Source organism: Setaria italica, chromosome III (assembly GCF_000263155.2).
Source record: "Setaria italica strain Yugu1 chromosome III, Setaria_italica_v2.0, whole genome shotgun sequence".
NCBI lineage: Eukaryota > Viridiplantae > Streptophyta > Magnoliopsida > Poales > Poaceae > Setaria > Setaria italica.
Window position 1 is genome coordinate 40,279,500 of NC_028452.1, and position 12,899 is coordinate 40,292,398.

Below are 12,899 nucleotides of genomic sequence, written 5' to 3' on the forward strand. Positions count from 1 at the left end.
GAATGGTTAGGTGTTTGCCCTAATCATGGCGGTGTCGGTCACGGATCGCGAATGATAGCTTCCAACAGCCACAGGCAAGGTCCTTGTCGTACCACTGGGGCTTATCCGACAATCTGAGCCAGTTAGTTGCCAAATTGCAATCAGGCCATCTGTAAGACCAGAATTGCATTTTTGCTGGCTGAGCTTGGGATTCAGACAGCTGAAATGCAGCTGCTACGCATGGTGGATGCACGCTTGACAAGTGATGTTGTAGACATGTGCAAGACTGGAAGCAAGCATGTGATGCTTCGATATGACCAAGTGGTGTTGATGCCTTCTCCTGCAGAATCCTAGGGAGGAATCAGACAAAGATGTACTGTAGATAATACGGGGTCGCAGCAGTTGGATTATTTTTTAGACTTTTCTTAGGATTCTTCAATGCTTTGAAACTGGTTGTGAGCTTTTGGGGACTAAAAAATTGGAAATTTTTATTTATTTAATGGATCACATTTTATCTGGAAAACAATAGTATGCCTGATTTCAACTGGAGTTAAATTGCATGTTAAATCGCATTTTTAGAAAACTCAAATATAAAACATAGAAAAAAATTACCACACTACCCTACTACTCCCTCCGGTCCAAATTGTAGGTCATTTTAACTTTTTTAGTTCATAGATATTATTATGGATATATATATAGTGTATGTATAGGTGCATAATAATATCTATGAATCTAGAAAAGTCAAAACAACCTGCAATTTGGAATGGAGGGAGTAATAATAACCACTCATGCAATCAAATGCAGTTTACCAATTTCGGTAGTTAGCAGAAAAGTCAGCATCATAGGTTCATGCAAAATACGAGTAAAATCTACTGGAGCCTCCAATGGGGAACCAATTCATATGCAGCAGCAATGATAATAGCATAAGCTCTGCTTATTCTTTTCAATTTAGTGATGCTATTGACAGGGACAGCAGTTACTGAAATACAAGAATCTGCATGTACACCCCCAGCCTTTGGCTACTCAAAAGAAAAAATGTAGACTATCAGAGGAAATAATGCTAAACTGTACCAGGGCCTCACTAAAAAACTTCGAATTCCAGGTCCTCGGAGTTACTTCTGAACTCAAGGCACTTGCCTTCTTTCTTCTTCCGCTCTTTCGCGAGAGTCACGACATTGCAAGGCTGTGTCTCTGGTGGAGCAGCGGACCGTATCAGGGCCCAATTCAAGCCTTCAAAGAAAGGGTGCTGCTTGATCTCAGCAGCTCCTCTCAACGATCCAAGTCTGTTCTCAGGCTCCTTCACCAGCAAACCTCTGATGAGATCTTTGGCGTTGCTACTCACAGCTGGGTTGTCCGGGAACCGGAGATTCTGTGAGACCACATTTGCTAATGTTTCATCATTCCCAGGTCCTCTGAAGGGTGTCTTGCCATATAAAAGTTCATAAAGGAAGACACCAAAGGTCCACCAGTCAACAGCGCTTCCATGGCCATCCCCTTTGATGATTTCTGGTGCAAGGTACTCATGCGTGCCGACAAAGGAATTAGAGCGTGCATCAATAGGCTCTACAACAAGCTGAGGAAGCCTTTTCTGGGAAGATTTAGGCTTCCGAGGCTTTGGAATTGATGGTAGACGTGGTGTGAAGCAAGATGTTTGGGCACAAGAAGGCTGCTGGAGGCATGATGAATTGATGCAGTAGTTCTCTGCACAAGGTCCTGCAAGTTTCCTTGGTTGGTGGTTTGCTGTTACAGAGGATGACCGAAGGAGCACTGGATTCACTGAGCACCTCAGTGAAAGGTCAAAGTCTGATAGCATTATATGTCCATCTTCACGGACTAGAATGTTTTCTGGCTTTAGATCACGATATATGACTCCTAGCATGTGAAGATATTCCAAAGCAAGGAGAACTTCTGCAACATAAAACCTGCAAAGCAACCATTTCACCAATATCATCAGTGTATCAAACTAAATCAGACTAGTTGAGGACTAAATGAATGTACAAGAACAAAGTAAACGGACATGCATAATTCAAAAGTACAACATAGTAGAAAAATACAAGAAAAAAAGCTTTATGTTTACAGTTGACTCTTAAGAGGAAGTTGTTACTGTTTGTTTATTGACAACATATAGAAGAATACTTCTTTTCAGACTGTTCAAGCAAAAAAAAAAGGCCTATAACATTGCTTATGTGACAAACTGATGGGCATTGAATCGGACCCATGACAAACCAACTAAGAATCAAGTACCTACAACTACATTCCCATGTAACAGTTAAAATGGAGGCACAAGTGTGTGCTAGAGGAATGATCGGCCAGAAAATTTAGCTATTTGTGCAGAAGAACATAGCAGATCTGTATATATGAAATTCAAAGGAATGCAAAATGCTGGATATCAATACAACTTCAGAGTTCTAAAGAGATTTTAATTTAGAACAGCTAGAAAGTATGCTAGAATCTCCATCCGGCTGTATGTGCAGCTTTAAGGATGCAAATCTATCTTGGGGCCAAACATACTTTGTAAAGTAGGAAATGCACAATAACATATTGATCATCACATTCCTTGTGATCACTAGGCAAATTTAGTTTTAGAAGCATTAACGGAAGTCAGAAAAGGAAGAGATAAAACCATGGAGACTTCCAGTGCACTGAGTATAAAATAATGTCTAAGTACTGAATAGAATTTACCTTGCTGCTGGCTCTGGAAAGCTTCTTCCAGGCTGTCTTTGACGAAGAACGTGCAAATCACCACCTGGACAGTACTCCATGACCAAGCATGAGAGATTGTCTGTGGTAAAATGGGCATAAAGAGTTGGGAGAAATGGATGATCCAGCATTTCTAGTATCTCCCTCTCAGCCTGAGCTCGAAGCATCTTCTTTCTATTAATAAGGTACTCGATATCCATAACCTTCAAAGCAAATAAGCAATCTGAATCAACCAACTCAGCAAGATACACAGTCCCAATGTCCCCACAACCAAGCCTCTTCAGAAGCTTGAAATTGTCGAGTCCTAACGATCCCTGTTGCAATGCCAACTGACGAATGGTTAGCCAGCGCAGATCCTTTGCCATGTGTGGCCTGTTACTATAGCCACACAATCCAAATTGGCTCTCATCACTAATACTTGTGCTACAACCATACTCACTAATGCTGCTCTTTGAATTCTGGGAGCACTCGCCCTTTTCCTCTGCTCCCAACCACTCGGAAGATGTTTCATCAGATTTTTCTGGTCCTGGAGTTGATTTCTCTTCTTCTGCACAGCTGGTGGGATTTGTAACACTAGATGTTGAAGAGCAGCTGGTTGATGCGAGGGAAATCGACTCCTTTGAAGAGCAGAATTTAGTGCTATTGGAGGAATCACCCAACGAAGATGGTTCTTCTTTCACTTTCTTCTTACCAGCCGTTTTGCATCGGAAGACTGGCTTGACAAGTCTGGATGTAGTGATGGGTTTGCTCAAGATTGGGACTCTTGGGGAGCCATCATCAGTAGCTGCAGAAATTTTACTTCCTAATTTACCATTTTCCACCAAGGAACTCTCACTATCAATAGGGTCACCACTGATGACATCTTGGATTCTGATCTTCCGAACCTCAGCTGAAGTTGAAGACACAGAACGGATAGAGGTGACTGCACTTCCATCGGCTGTCTCGAACTCACAGTCTTCACTGAACTCGCTCGTACCTCTAGACGAACTCTTGTCGATCTTCTCCGGAGTGAGCGATATTTCAATCAGGTTCATCTTTTCATCATCATGAAGAAGACCCTCAGTACTACTTTGGACCATCAAAGAGGCATAGAGCCTGTGGATGGTCCCAGCTTCAGATGAACTCGAAGATCCAGGTGACATCGACAGCCTCTTCATTGCAGCCATTTCTGATGCCTGGGAAATGCATAGCCTTCTCAACGCCTGCTTCATATTAACAGTCTTGGAGGATATCCCGATGCCTGCATTTTGAGACAGCCCAGACCTAGCTGGTTTCTTGAGAACACCCTTTCCCAGCGCATCTCCACCTGTACTGCCAGGACTAAGTGCCCGACGGAATGTCCTACTATCAATCGCTTTAAGAAGCTGGTCGAGGTCATCTTCCACAGGATAATCATGACATTTGCTGCGTTTCTCCTCATCTCTGAGTTTAATATGCAGCAAGCTGGAGCCACCAATGGGCGCACTGTCAAATTCTTCCTCGGTAGACTCAACTATCTCGGAGCTACAGCCAGACGACCCCATGGCCCAAGAAGACTGATTCAACACGGACAGACAAGGAGTACACCAACTCAGCCCGTCGCCGGCAGGGACATCCGAGCCAAGCAAGTCATACTACAATACCAGCACCTTTCACTGAGACGTCATCCAAGATGAGAGCCCCAGGGAACCCCCAGAAAAGCAGGCCTTTTTTATAACAAGTGCGGCAACCAGTGGCCACCCTGCAAAGATCATGAGATCCAGAGTTAGTGATTGAGACATGGCAACAGCTACATCTTCCGGATTAAAGAGGAATTATAGTAAAGAAATTCAGAGGCGAGCGTCGAGCAAGACTCCAAGAAGAAAGATACACTCCACATCGACTGAAACCACAACTGGCAAGCAGGGGTAGTTCAAATCGAGAACTTGGGAAGCCAGAGTTTGGAGGAAAACGAGCGCCAGATTCTCCACTGAGAACCCATTTTGACTCCCGTTCCGAATCACCAGGCAGAGGAAACGGAAGCGACAACCGAGACGGCGCCTCTCCCAAACCAGGCCAGTTAAATCTACTAAAAAACCGCTATAGCAAGAGGAAAAATTGGAACTTTTTTTGCCTCAAGAAATACACAAAGCATGACTCCAGATCCAGGCGGCGGCGGCGGCGCCTCGCCACCGGCGAGGCCGCATTTCGCGGAGGCCGCTAGGAACTCCCACGGAGCGGCGAATTCGCGTGTAATCTGAGCACGGACACGCCCAAGGACCGGATTTGGGATGGGCAGTAGAACGGTTGAAGAGAGGAGCTGAAGCTTACCAAGAAATGCCGGGCCGGATCTCCAAGCGGGGAGGAGAGGCGGCGGGGGGCGAGTGGAGCCGGGGACGTCTGGTACTTCTGGGGAGACGAGCTTGGCTGCTGCTCCTCTTGGGAATGGCGGCTTCGGAGAAAGCGTACAGAGGGAGGGAAGGGAGCGAGAGGGAACAGCAAGAGAGGGAGAGGGAGACGGAGGAGAGAGAAAGGGGGCATAGAGAGAGAGGAGACGGGGGGGTGCGCCCCACGAAGACGAATCGGCCTAAAAGGGGATCCAGGATCCTCCGTGCAGAGGCCATCAGCGGCACCTCCAGCTGCCATCTCGGCGCATCTTCAGCCGTCGGATCGTTGACCTGAACGGCTGAAAATATTTTGCTGCGGTAGATTAATATTTCCACGGTGCCATTGGCTGGGACGCCTTATTTACCTCTCATTTTTTTGCATGTTCTCCTTTAGGGATTGGGTAAATGTATGCCGAAACCAGAAATATGATTTGTTTTTTTTCAAATTTATATGTTTGCAGAGACTAGTCGCACATTATTTGTGATTTTGGTATTTTAGCTTTTAATTTCTGAAAACCGAAACTAGATTTGCCAGTCTAGGAGATCATATAGGGGTGATCCAATCAAACACATAATCGATCGGCGGATGCCTGTAATCTCAACTATCCGTTGTATCTATCCATTGCACCTCCTAGGAAGAAGCAAGCCTCGACCATTACCTTTGTCTAGACTCCTAACAACAAAGCCATCACGAAAGAGGCGAGGATTTACGCTAATGCTACCGCCTATTAACAACTTAAATGGGTATGTTGCGGGACAACCTGCCCGATGTTTTCTACACCTTTTCAACTTTATTATAATTGGTAAAAGCATGTAAATCATATTTCAGTTCACGTTATATAAACAAGCGTACAAGTAGTTAGGAACTTATGATAGAGAGCAGCAACATCAAAAAAGGGAATTGTCGACTCCAAAGAGGTAAACATGCCAGGATCCTACTAATTCAGGTTTCTAAATCTAATATAAAAAAGCCTTTAGAAAAAGAAACTAGAAGAAAACTCAACCACAAATTTCAGCATGATTAGATTTTCTCATTTTTTAGAAAATTTTTTATTTGACATTAGAAGAAGATTCAATTCCTTTCTTGACACTAAAAAAATTTATGTCCCTTATATGGCACCAAGTTCTATCTTTTAGTCCTTATTTGACATTTTCGTCACTTTATCACTTAAGTCGAATAAAACAACCATAAAAACACCTCCAAAATTCATGGAACTCTTTTTGATAAAAGAACAAATGAAGATGAATCTATTTTGCTTCAAAACTCTATTTTGTAGTTTTCAAATTTAAACTCACCAAATCTGACTACTTTTGAAGAATATTTTTTAATTTTTATGGTACCAAAATACTTTCCAAAATTATGAAAAAACAACTAATATTCCTTACGTGAGATGTAGTCATTTATAAAATTATTTTCCATCATAAGTTCATGGTTCTTCGTAATTCCCTATGTAAGTTTTGCTAGCAAATAATTTAATAAGTTACGAGTGAGAAATATTACATATTTCCTTAGAATTTTTTAAAGTGTTTTGGTGCTATAAAAATTTAGATAATTTGTAAACGTAGCCTAATTTGATGAATTTTAATTTTAAAACCGCAAATGTACATGTGTCCTTTTAATAAAAATGGGTTCATATTCTTTTGTTTTGTCATTACAAAAAGTTTCATAATTTTTGGAGGTGATTTGGAGATCGTTCCACCTTATTTAACTAACATAAGTGACGCAAATATCAAATAAGCAATGAAAGCTAAAAGTTGGTGTCATATTAGGAAGGAAAACTTTTCAATGTTAAGAAATGAATTGAGTTATTCCAAGGTCAAATAAGGAATTTCCTAATAATTTTCTATTTTCCCCTACAAATAAACATTTACAAATCAAGAAAAACAAAACCGACCAGCTAGATGGAGACATAGGTGGATTCATTTCCTTGAATAGGAAGAGAGGCATAGATCCACATCATGCAAGATCACAAGCTCAAATCGATCATAGACAAAATAAAAGTTACATAGTAAAATAGTATATGTACATGCAACCATGTTCAATCTAGAAATTTGAGAAGGTCTCCAACAAATGAGGAGTAACTTAGGGGGTGTTTGGTTCCCACGATGGACTAAAATGTGCACTTTAGTTGGACTAAACACCAAAACACTTGACTAAAAGTAGGACTAAATCCTTTAGTCCTGGACTAAAGGGTGCCTAGGACACCCCTGTCCCTCATTAATTGCTCCTTCCCGCCCGGCCCCCTCCGCCAGCCTTCCTACTACCCAACCACCGCAGCTGCCCCCGTCGCCCGGCCCCCGCCTCCGCCGCTCCCGCCGCCCGACCCCCACCCCCGCCGCTGTCACCTCCCAACGAGCGCGGGAAGTAGTGCGCGGACGGCGCCGCCTTGGACCCCGACCCCGATGGCGCCGGCGAGCCAGAGGACCTGGGCGTGCCCCTCTCCCGCCGCCGCAGATCCAGGAGGAGGAAGGCCTGGGCGTGGCCGGCCACCATGCCTCCCACTGCCGCTGCCCCTGCCACGGTGCCCAAGCCCCGTGCCCGCCCACCGTTGGCGGCCTCACCGCCCTCCCACCCGGCCCCCGCTGCCGGCCAGGGCCGTGTGCCAATGGCAGCAGCCACCCCAGGCCGCACAACGCCATCACAGTGCACCACCAGGCAGGTCACTCATGGTGGCCCGCCGCCGCGCTGGGGCCGGCCGCCCAAGTCCGCCTGCCGTCGCGCTAGGGCCGGCCAGAGGCGCGCGCCGAAGGCAACAGATGTCCAGACTGCACGGTGCTGCGCTCCCATGCCCTCGCACCATTGAAGCCCCAGATCGAGATCTAGAAGGAAGAAACAGGAAGAGAGGGAGAGGGAGAAGGAGAGGAAGGGGAGGGATGAGGAGAAGGCAAGGGACCGGAGCTCGGCGGCGAGGGCATCGATGGGGGCCGGGGCTGGGGAGAGGCGGTGGCGCTTGGTGTGTCGGTGGCCATGGGGATGGGCCAGGTTGTGTGAGGAGGGAGAGGAATGGAGAGGGGAGGGAGCAGACAGCAGAGGAAGCGTTGGCGCCAGGAAGGAGTAGGCGCCGGGGTACCAGGGGTAGGGAAGAAGGGTAAAAGTGTCTTTGTTCAACAACATTTATGAACTTTAGTCTATTTTAATCCATGAAACCAAACAGAGATTAGTCCATGGACTAAACTTGGAGTAAACCTTAGTCCATGGACTAAAGGAATCAAACAGGGTCTTAGCTATCTGCGACCTGCGTTGCAAAGCATCACAAGTTACTTGTTGAAAGTACTTGCAAGTGTCTCTTTCAAAAAAAGAAGTTGCTTGCATATGGTGCAAAAGATCTTGACCAAAATGCTGGATTTTGGTAGACTTTTTTGTGTTGGGTTTTCTATTGGAGGATATAGATAATGGGGGGCAAAGTAGTTGGGGTCTGAAGAATTTGCTCGCTTCATGAGGAAAAGAGGTGAGTGTGTGTGCTCACATGTGCCGAAAGTGACAGAACTGAATTCTGGTTAGCCTGCAAATGCTCTGAACATTGATACATGCACGGAGAACAAAATTAAGAGACCGAGGCCTGTGCCCAATTTTGGACAACTAAAATTATTGTGCCAGCACTGTAGCATACTGTAGCGTTCCGTTTGTATTTGTGAATTATTATCCAAATATTGACTAATTAGGCTCAAAAGATTCGTCTCGCAAAGTACAACCAAACTGTGCAATTAGTTTTTGATCTCGTCTACATTCAGTACTCCATATATGTACTGTAAGTTTGATGCGATGGGGAATTTTCTTTTTGCATAGTGCCAAAGTTGGGATTTTAGGGTAACTAGACAAGACCTGAATGCTAAGTGTTCCTGCAAGAATTGAAACGGAAGTAGTGGAGTATAATCCAAAAGCAGAAGTATGTCTCTTTATTTTCAGAGATTCATCGTTGGACATCTGTCACCCCTTGCGTACGGGAAAGCATGGCAAAGACTACCAGAGACAAGTACAGCCATTGAATGCCTTTGTAAACGTAGTAGCTTACCACAGCATATGGTCGAGACAATATATGTTGTCTACTGCCGGTTTCGTGCACCCTTCAGGTATAAATTGATGTCCTTCAGACATTGATAATTTGACCAAAGATTTTAGGTTAATACATGAAACATAATGAACTTATAATACTATGATACTGTTATAAATATGCACATGCAGTGTAAATAAAAATATATACATATATATTCAAGTGGCTTTACTTTTAAATTAGATTTGTAAACACATGTATATAGGACGAGACTAAAATGCACCCAGGTACATTCCGCACAGACCCTCCGCGTGTCCCGCGCACTAACTAGTTCTCGCATTAACAAAGTTCACGCTCGTGCATGATAAAATTAAATGGAGGCAACCAACCCCGTGACACCATCTTACATCTCAAACCACTTACCACGAAGCATGCATGCAGAAAATCTTTTCTTAATTTGAAACAAAAAAAATGCGATATCTGCAAATCCGATTTTAAATCCATTTGAACTAGGTTGTTAGAAAAAATGTGCTTAACAAAATGAGATCCATGAAGGCTATATTTGATGAATTTTTTTTAAACTATGTAATTGCAACTGTGTTGTAGTGTAAGTTGCAAACACTTCTACAACATAATTGCAACTTGGTTATAGCGTATTTAACACCGGTTACAACTAATTATAACCTAGTGTAACCTTCTTAATTCTAGTTGCAATTATTCACTACTCACTGGCAACCCAATTACTTACTCTGATTGCAACATGATACATTTCCAACTCCTACTGAATAGAATTGCAACCGGTTATCATTGGTTGCGACTAGTTACAACCTAATTGTTTTCTAGTTGTTACTAGCTGCAATAAGTTACTGTCCGGTTGCAAACCCAGTTAGTACTTACACAATCACTACTTGTTACAACCAATTACTACTACCCAATTACAACCCAGTTACTACTTATTGCAACTAGTTACTACTAAGTTGCAATACAGTTGCTACTCTAGTTGCAACAAGATATGATTGCAACTCAAAATTCCAACTTGACGTGATTATAGTGACCAGATGCAGATAATACAGAGTTATAACTAGTTGCAACTCGGTGATAGATAGAGTTGCAATTGGTAGTACATAGATATGCAACTCGCTTAAATGATTTAAAATATATTCATACTGGATCTAGTTTTGTTAAGAATATTTTTTTAGTTGCATGCAACAAACATTTTGTCAATCGGGGTTATGGTTTAGGAGAAAATTTATTTCAAAGATTCGAACCAACAAAAGATTTCATACATGCATGCATGCAATTTGGTGGGATTTGCATGCTGGGTGGTTAGTTGGGTACGCTAGTTGCTCCAACCGGATGCGTTCGAATGCATTCTATGTACAGTAAATATAAAAGTGCATGCATAAAGAGAAGATAATTTGCTGACCTCACGGGACAGACAACATGCATTTCTCCGGCCGGCTACACGTAGTACGTACTTGCGTGCACCATGCACGCAGTTGCCGTGTGTGAGAGTGAGTGAAGAAAAAGGTGACGCGTACGTGGAGTAATTTAGGGAACGCAATGCTACCTGCTATCACGAAAGGCGAATCTTAGTCGGTCACGGCGTCGACGACCGGCCGGGTGATTGATTGATCGATGGACGGACGCGCGATTCGGTGGATTGGTTCAAGAATGCATTGGTTTACTTTCATTAGCGAGCTACTACTATACTACTAGGCCGGATACTTTGTGGCGGAATTAAGAATGGCAGCTCGGCGTAGTTGCTAACCGACCCATTGATTAGCACCCGTTCTCTTGTGCTACGGATAAGATTAATTTCTGTTAATTAGCGCTTTAACTGTATTCGTTAGTCGGCGTTCGCTGGGATTCAATCAGCAGGGGCGCAACATTTTCAACATATCAGCAACCAATTCAGAGTACTATATTACTACCTCTTGAAAATCATTTACTGGCCATTACATCGTCTAATCCCTAGTATGCCCAGGCCCCGTGCGGTGAAGTGGTGGAGATTGAGCTAAATTTTAGAGGTGCCAATATGAGAGATAAGTGGAAATTAACCATGCTAGGTCAGTAAGGAGGAACCGCCAAAATCATGCATAACACTATGTTAAGGCCCCCTTGGCGCAGCTCCTGCCGGCTCCAGCTCCACCTGACACCTGACACCTGACTATAGCAACACTATACAGCACTGTTCACGTGAGCTATTTTTCTCTCACCTCCCCCTCCCCCTCACAAACCCACGAGTGTGGCTCCACCGGCTCCGGCTCCCGGGTGCTACAGTACTGCTACAACACCACAGCCGAAGCACCCCGAAACCCGGCCAAAGGGGCTGCAGGACTTAACGCATTTCCCCTTCCTCGCTTCCGCTTCCAAAGCGTGCGTAACACTAGGCTAAGACATTCCTCGCTCTAGGTAGAAGTGCTAACTCGGATGCTTGGGGTTTACGCCTGCAGGTTGTTTGAATTGTAGGAACTCTTAGAGGGATGTCAAATAAAATTTAGAAATAATGTAGTTCATCTCCAACAAAAATCAACGAAATTCCGATATATTAAACATAGGCAAAAGTCGCATCATTACTCGAGGATGTCAAATAAATTTAAGAAATAACATAGTTCATCTTCAACAAGTACCAACAAAATTCCGATATATTAAACATAGGCAAAAGTTGCATCATTATTCATACTCTTATAGGGGTGTCATAAATTTGGAAAATTGGATCCGTGACACCGAAAGATCTCAGTTTAGAAATATACGATCGGACTGATCAGGTGCGCTTTAATACCATTGAAAGATCTCACCGTTTAGAAATTTACCAATCCGTCACGTTTCCATCCGTCTTGCCGTTTCTTCACGGTTTCACTTCCTTCTGTTATTCTCAGCTGCCCTTCTTTCCCTTTCCGGCAAAGAACAGAGCTCCTCATCCTCCCGGCAAAATCGAAAGAGCCAGTGCTTGCTGCTTCCATTGGCCGGAAGGTGAGGGCGCCGTTGCTGCAGCCTACGCGGATGAAAGTAATCCTTCTCGACGGAAGCGCCCTTTTAATGCTGCTGCTGCAGGACCTATCATCCTTGCCATACACTACGGAAAAACTAAAAATTATAGAGTGTATTTTTTTTGCCAAATGTTTTTTTCGAGCACTCGGCAAACATGCTCTTTTCCGAGTGCCAAGCCAAAAACACTCAGCAAAGAAAAAACACACGGCAAATCGGGACTTTGCCGAGTGTTTTTTATTTGACACTCGACAAAAAAATAATTTTTTTCCTCTTTTCACCCTGCAATTTTTTCTACTCCCCACATACAACATGTGGTACTCCATGTTAAAATTCAGTATATTTTTGAATTTATTTGCTATATTTATTTAATTAATTGCATTTGAAGGGAATTTTTGGTATAAGTCAAATTTGAACTGCAAGTGATTCAAATTATGGAACAAAATGAGTAGAAAAATGATATTCATGTTATTTGGCCCAATTTGAGACCTGACCGATGAAATGAAAAGAAATTTCGAACATCTTGTTCAGGAAACACGACCATGAACGTGTGGCAGTAGTATTTTTAAATTGTAAAAAAAAAGCAAAGTCTGAAAATCATGAGATTTGTCATGATGTGATGATATAATACGTGGAGGTTGTGGGAAAAAATTGAGAAGGTTTTGCACATTTCATCATGTACGATGATTACAAACCGAAGCATCTCAGAAGAAGAATAGTAACTTTGAGAATGATTCGATAAGATTTAGAGTCGAAGTGACGGTCGAGTTTGATTTGACTACAAAACTTTTTGTATAGTCACTAGAGAACATATATTGTTTCGTGTGAAAATTTGGTATTTTTTTGAAACTGTTGGATATTTTTTAATTTTTTTTAAAAAAACTTGCCGAGT

General features: G+C 43.2%; 1 protein-coding gene across 1 annotated transcript; it reads right to left on the reverse strand.

Moving 5' to 3' along the window:
- Positions 1 to 849: 849 nt before the first annotated feature.
- Positions 850 to 5,193, reverse strand: LOC101760263 (serine/threonine-protein kinase D6PKL1). The gene is made up of 3 exons (XM_004962608.3): positions 4,969 to 5,193; positions 2,662 to 4,399; positions 850 to 1,901 (listed from the first exon to the last, which is right to left on the reverse strand). Exons 2-3 carry the CDS (start codon positions 4,200 to 4,202, stop codon positions 1,061 to 1,063), a joined length of 2,382 nt encoding a protein of 793 aa, XP_004962665.1. The 5' UTR covers positions 4,203 to 4,399; positions 4,969 to 5,193; the 3' UTR covers positions 850 to 1,060.
- Positions 5,194 to 12,899: the final 7,706 nt, after the last annotated feature.

Bases quoted from the DNA above. Each gene is read 5' to 3' on its own strand.
- LOC101760263 (XM_004962608.3), bottom strand. From the start codon at position 4,202: ATGGGGTCGTCTGGCTGTAGCTCCGAGATAGTTGAGTCTACCGAGGAA. The intron at 1,902-2,661 runs GTAAATTCTATT...GTTGCTTTGCAG, and splicing joins TTTCCAGAGCCAGCAGCAAG to GTTTTATGTTGCAGAAGTTC.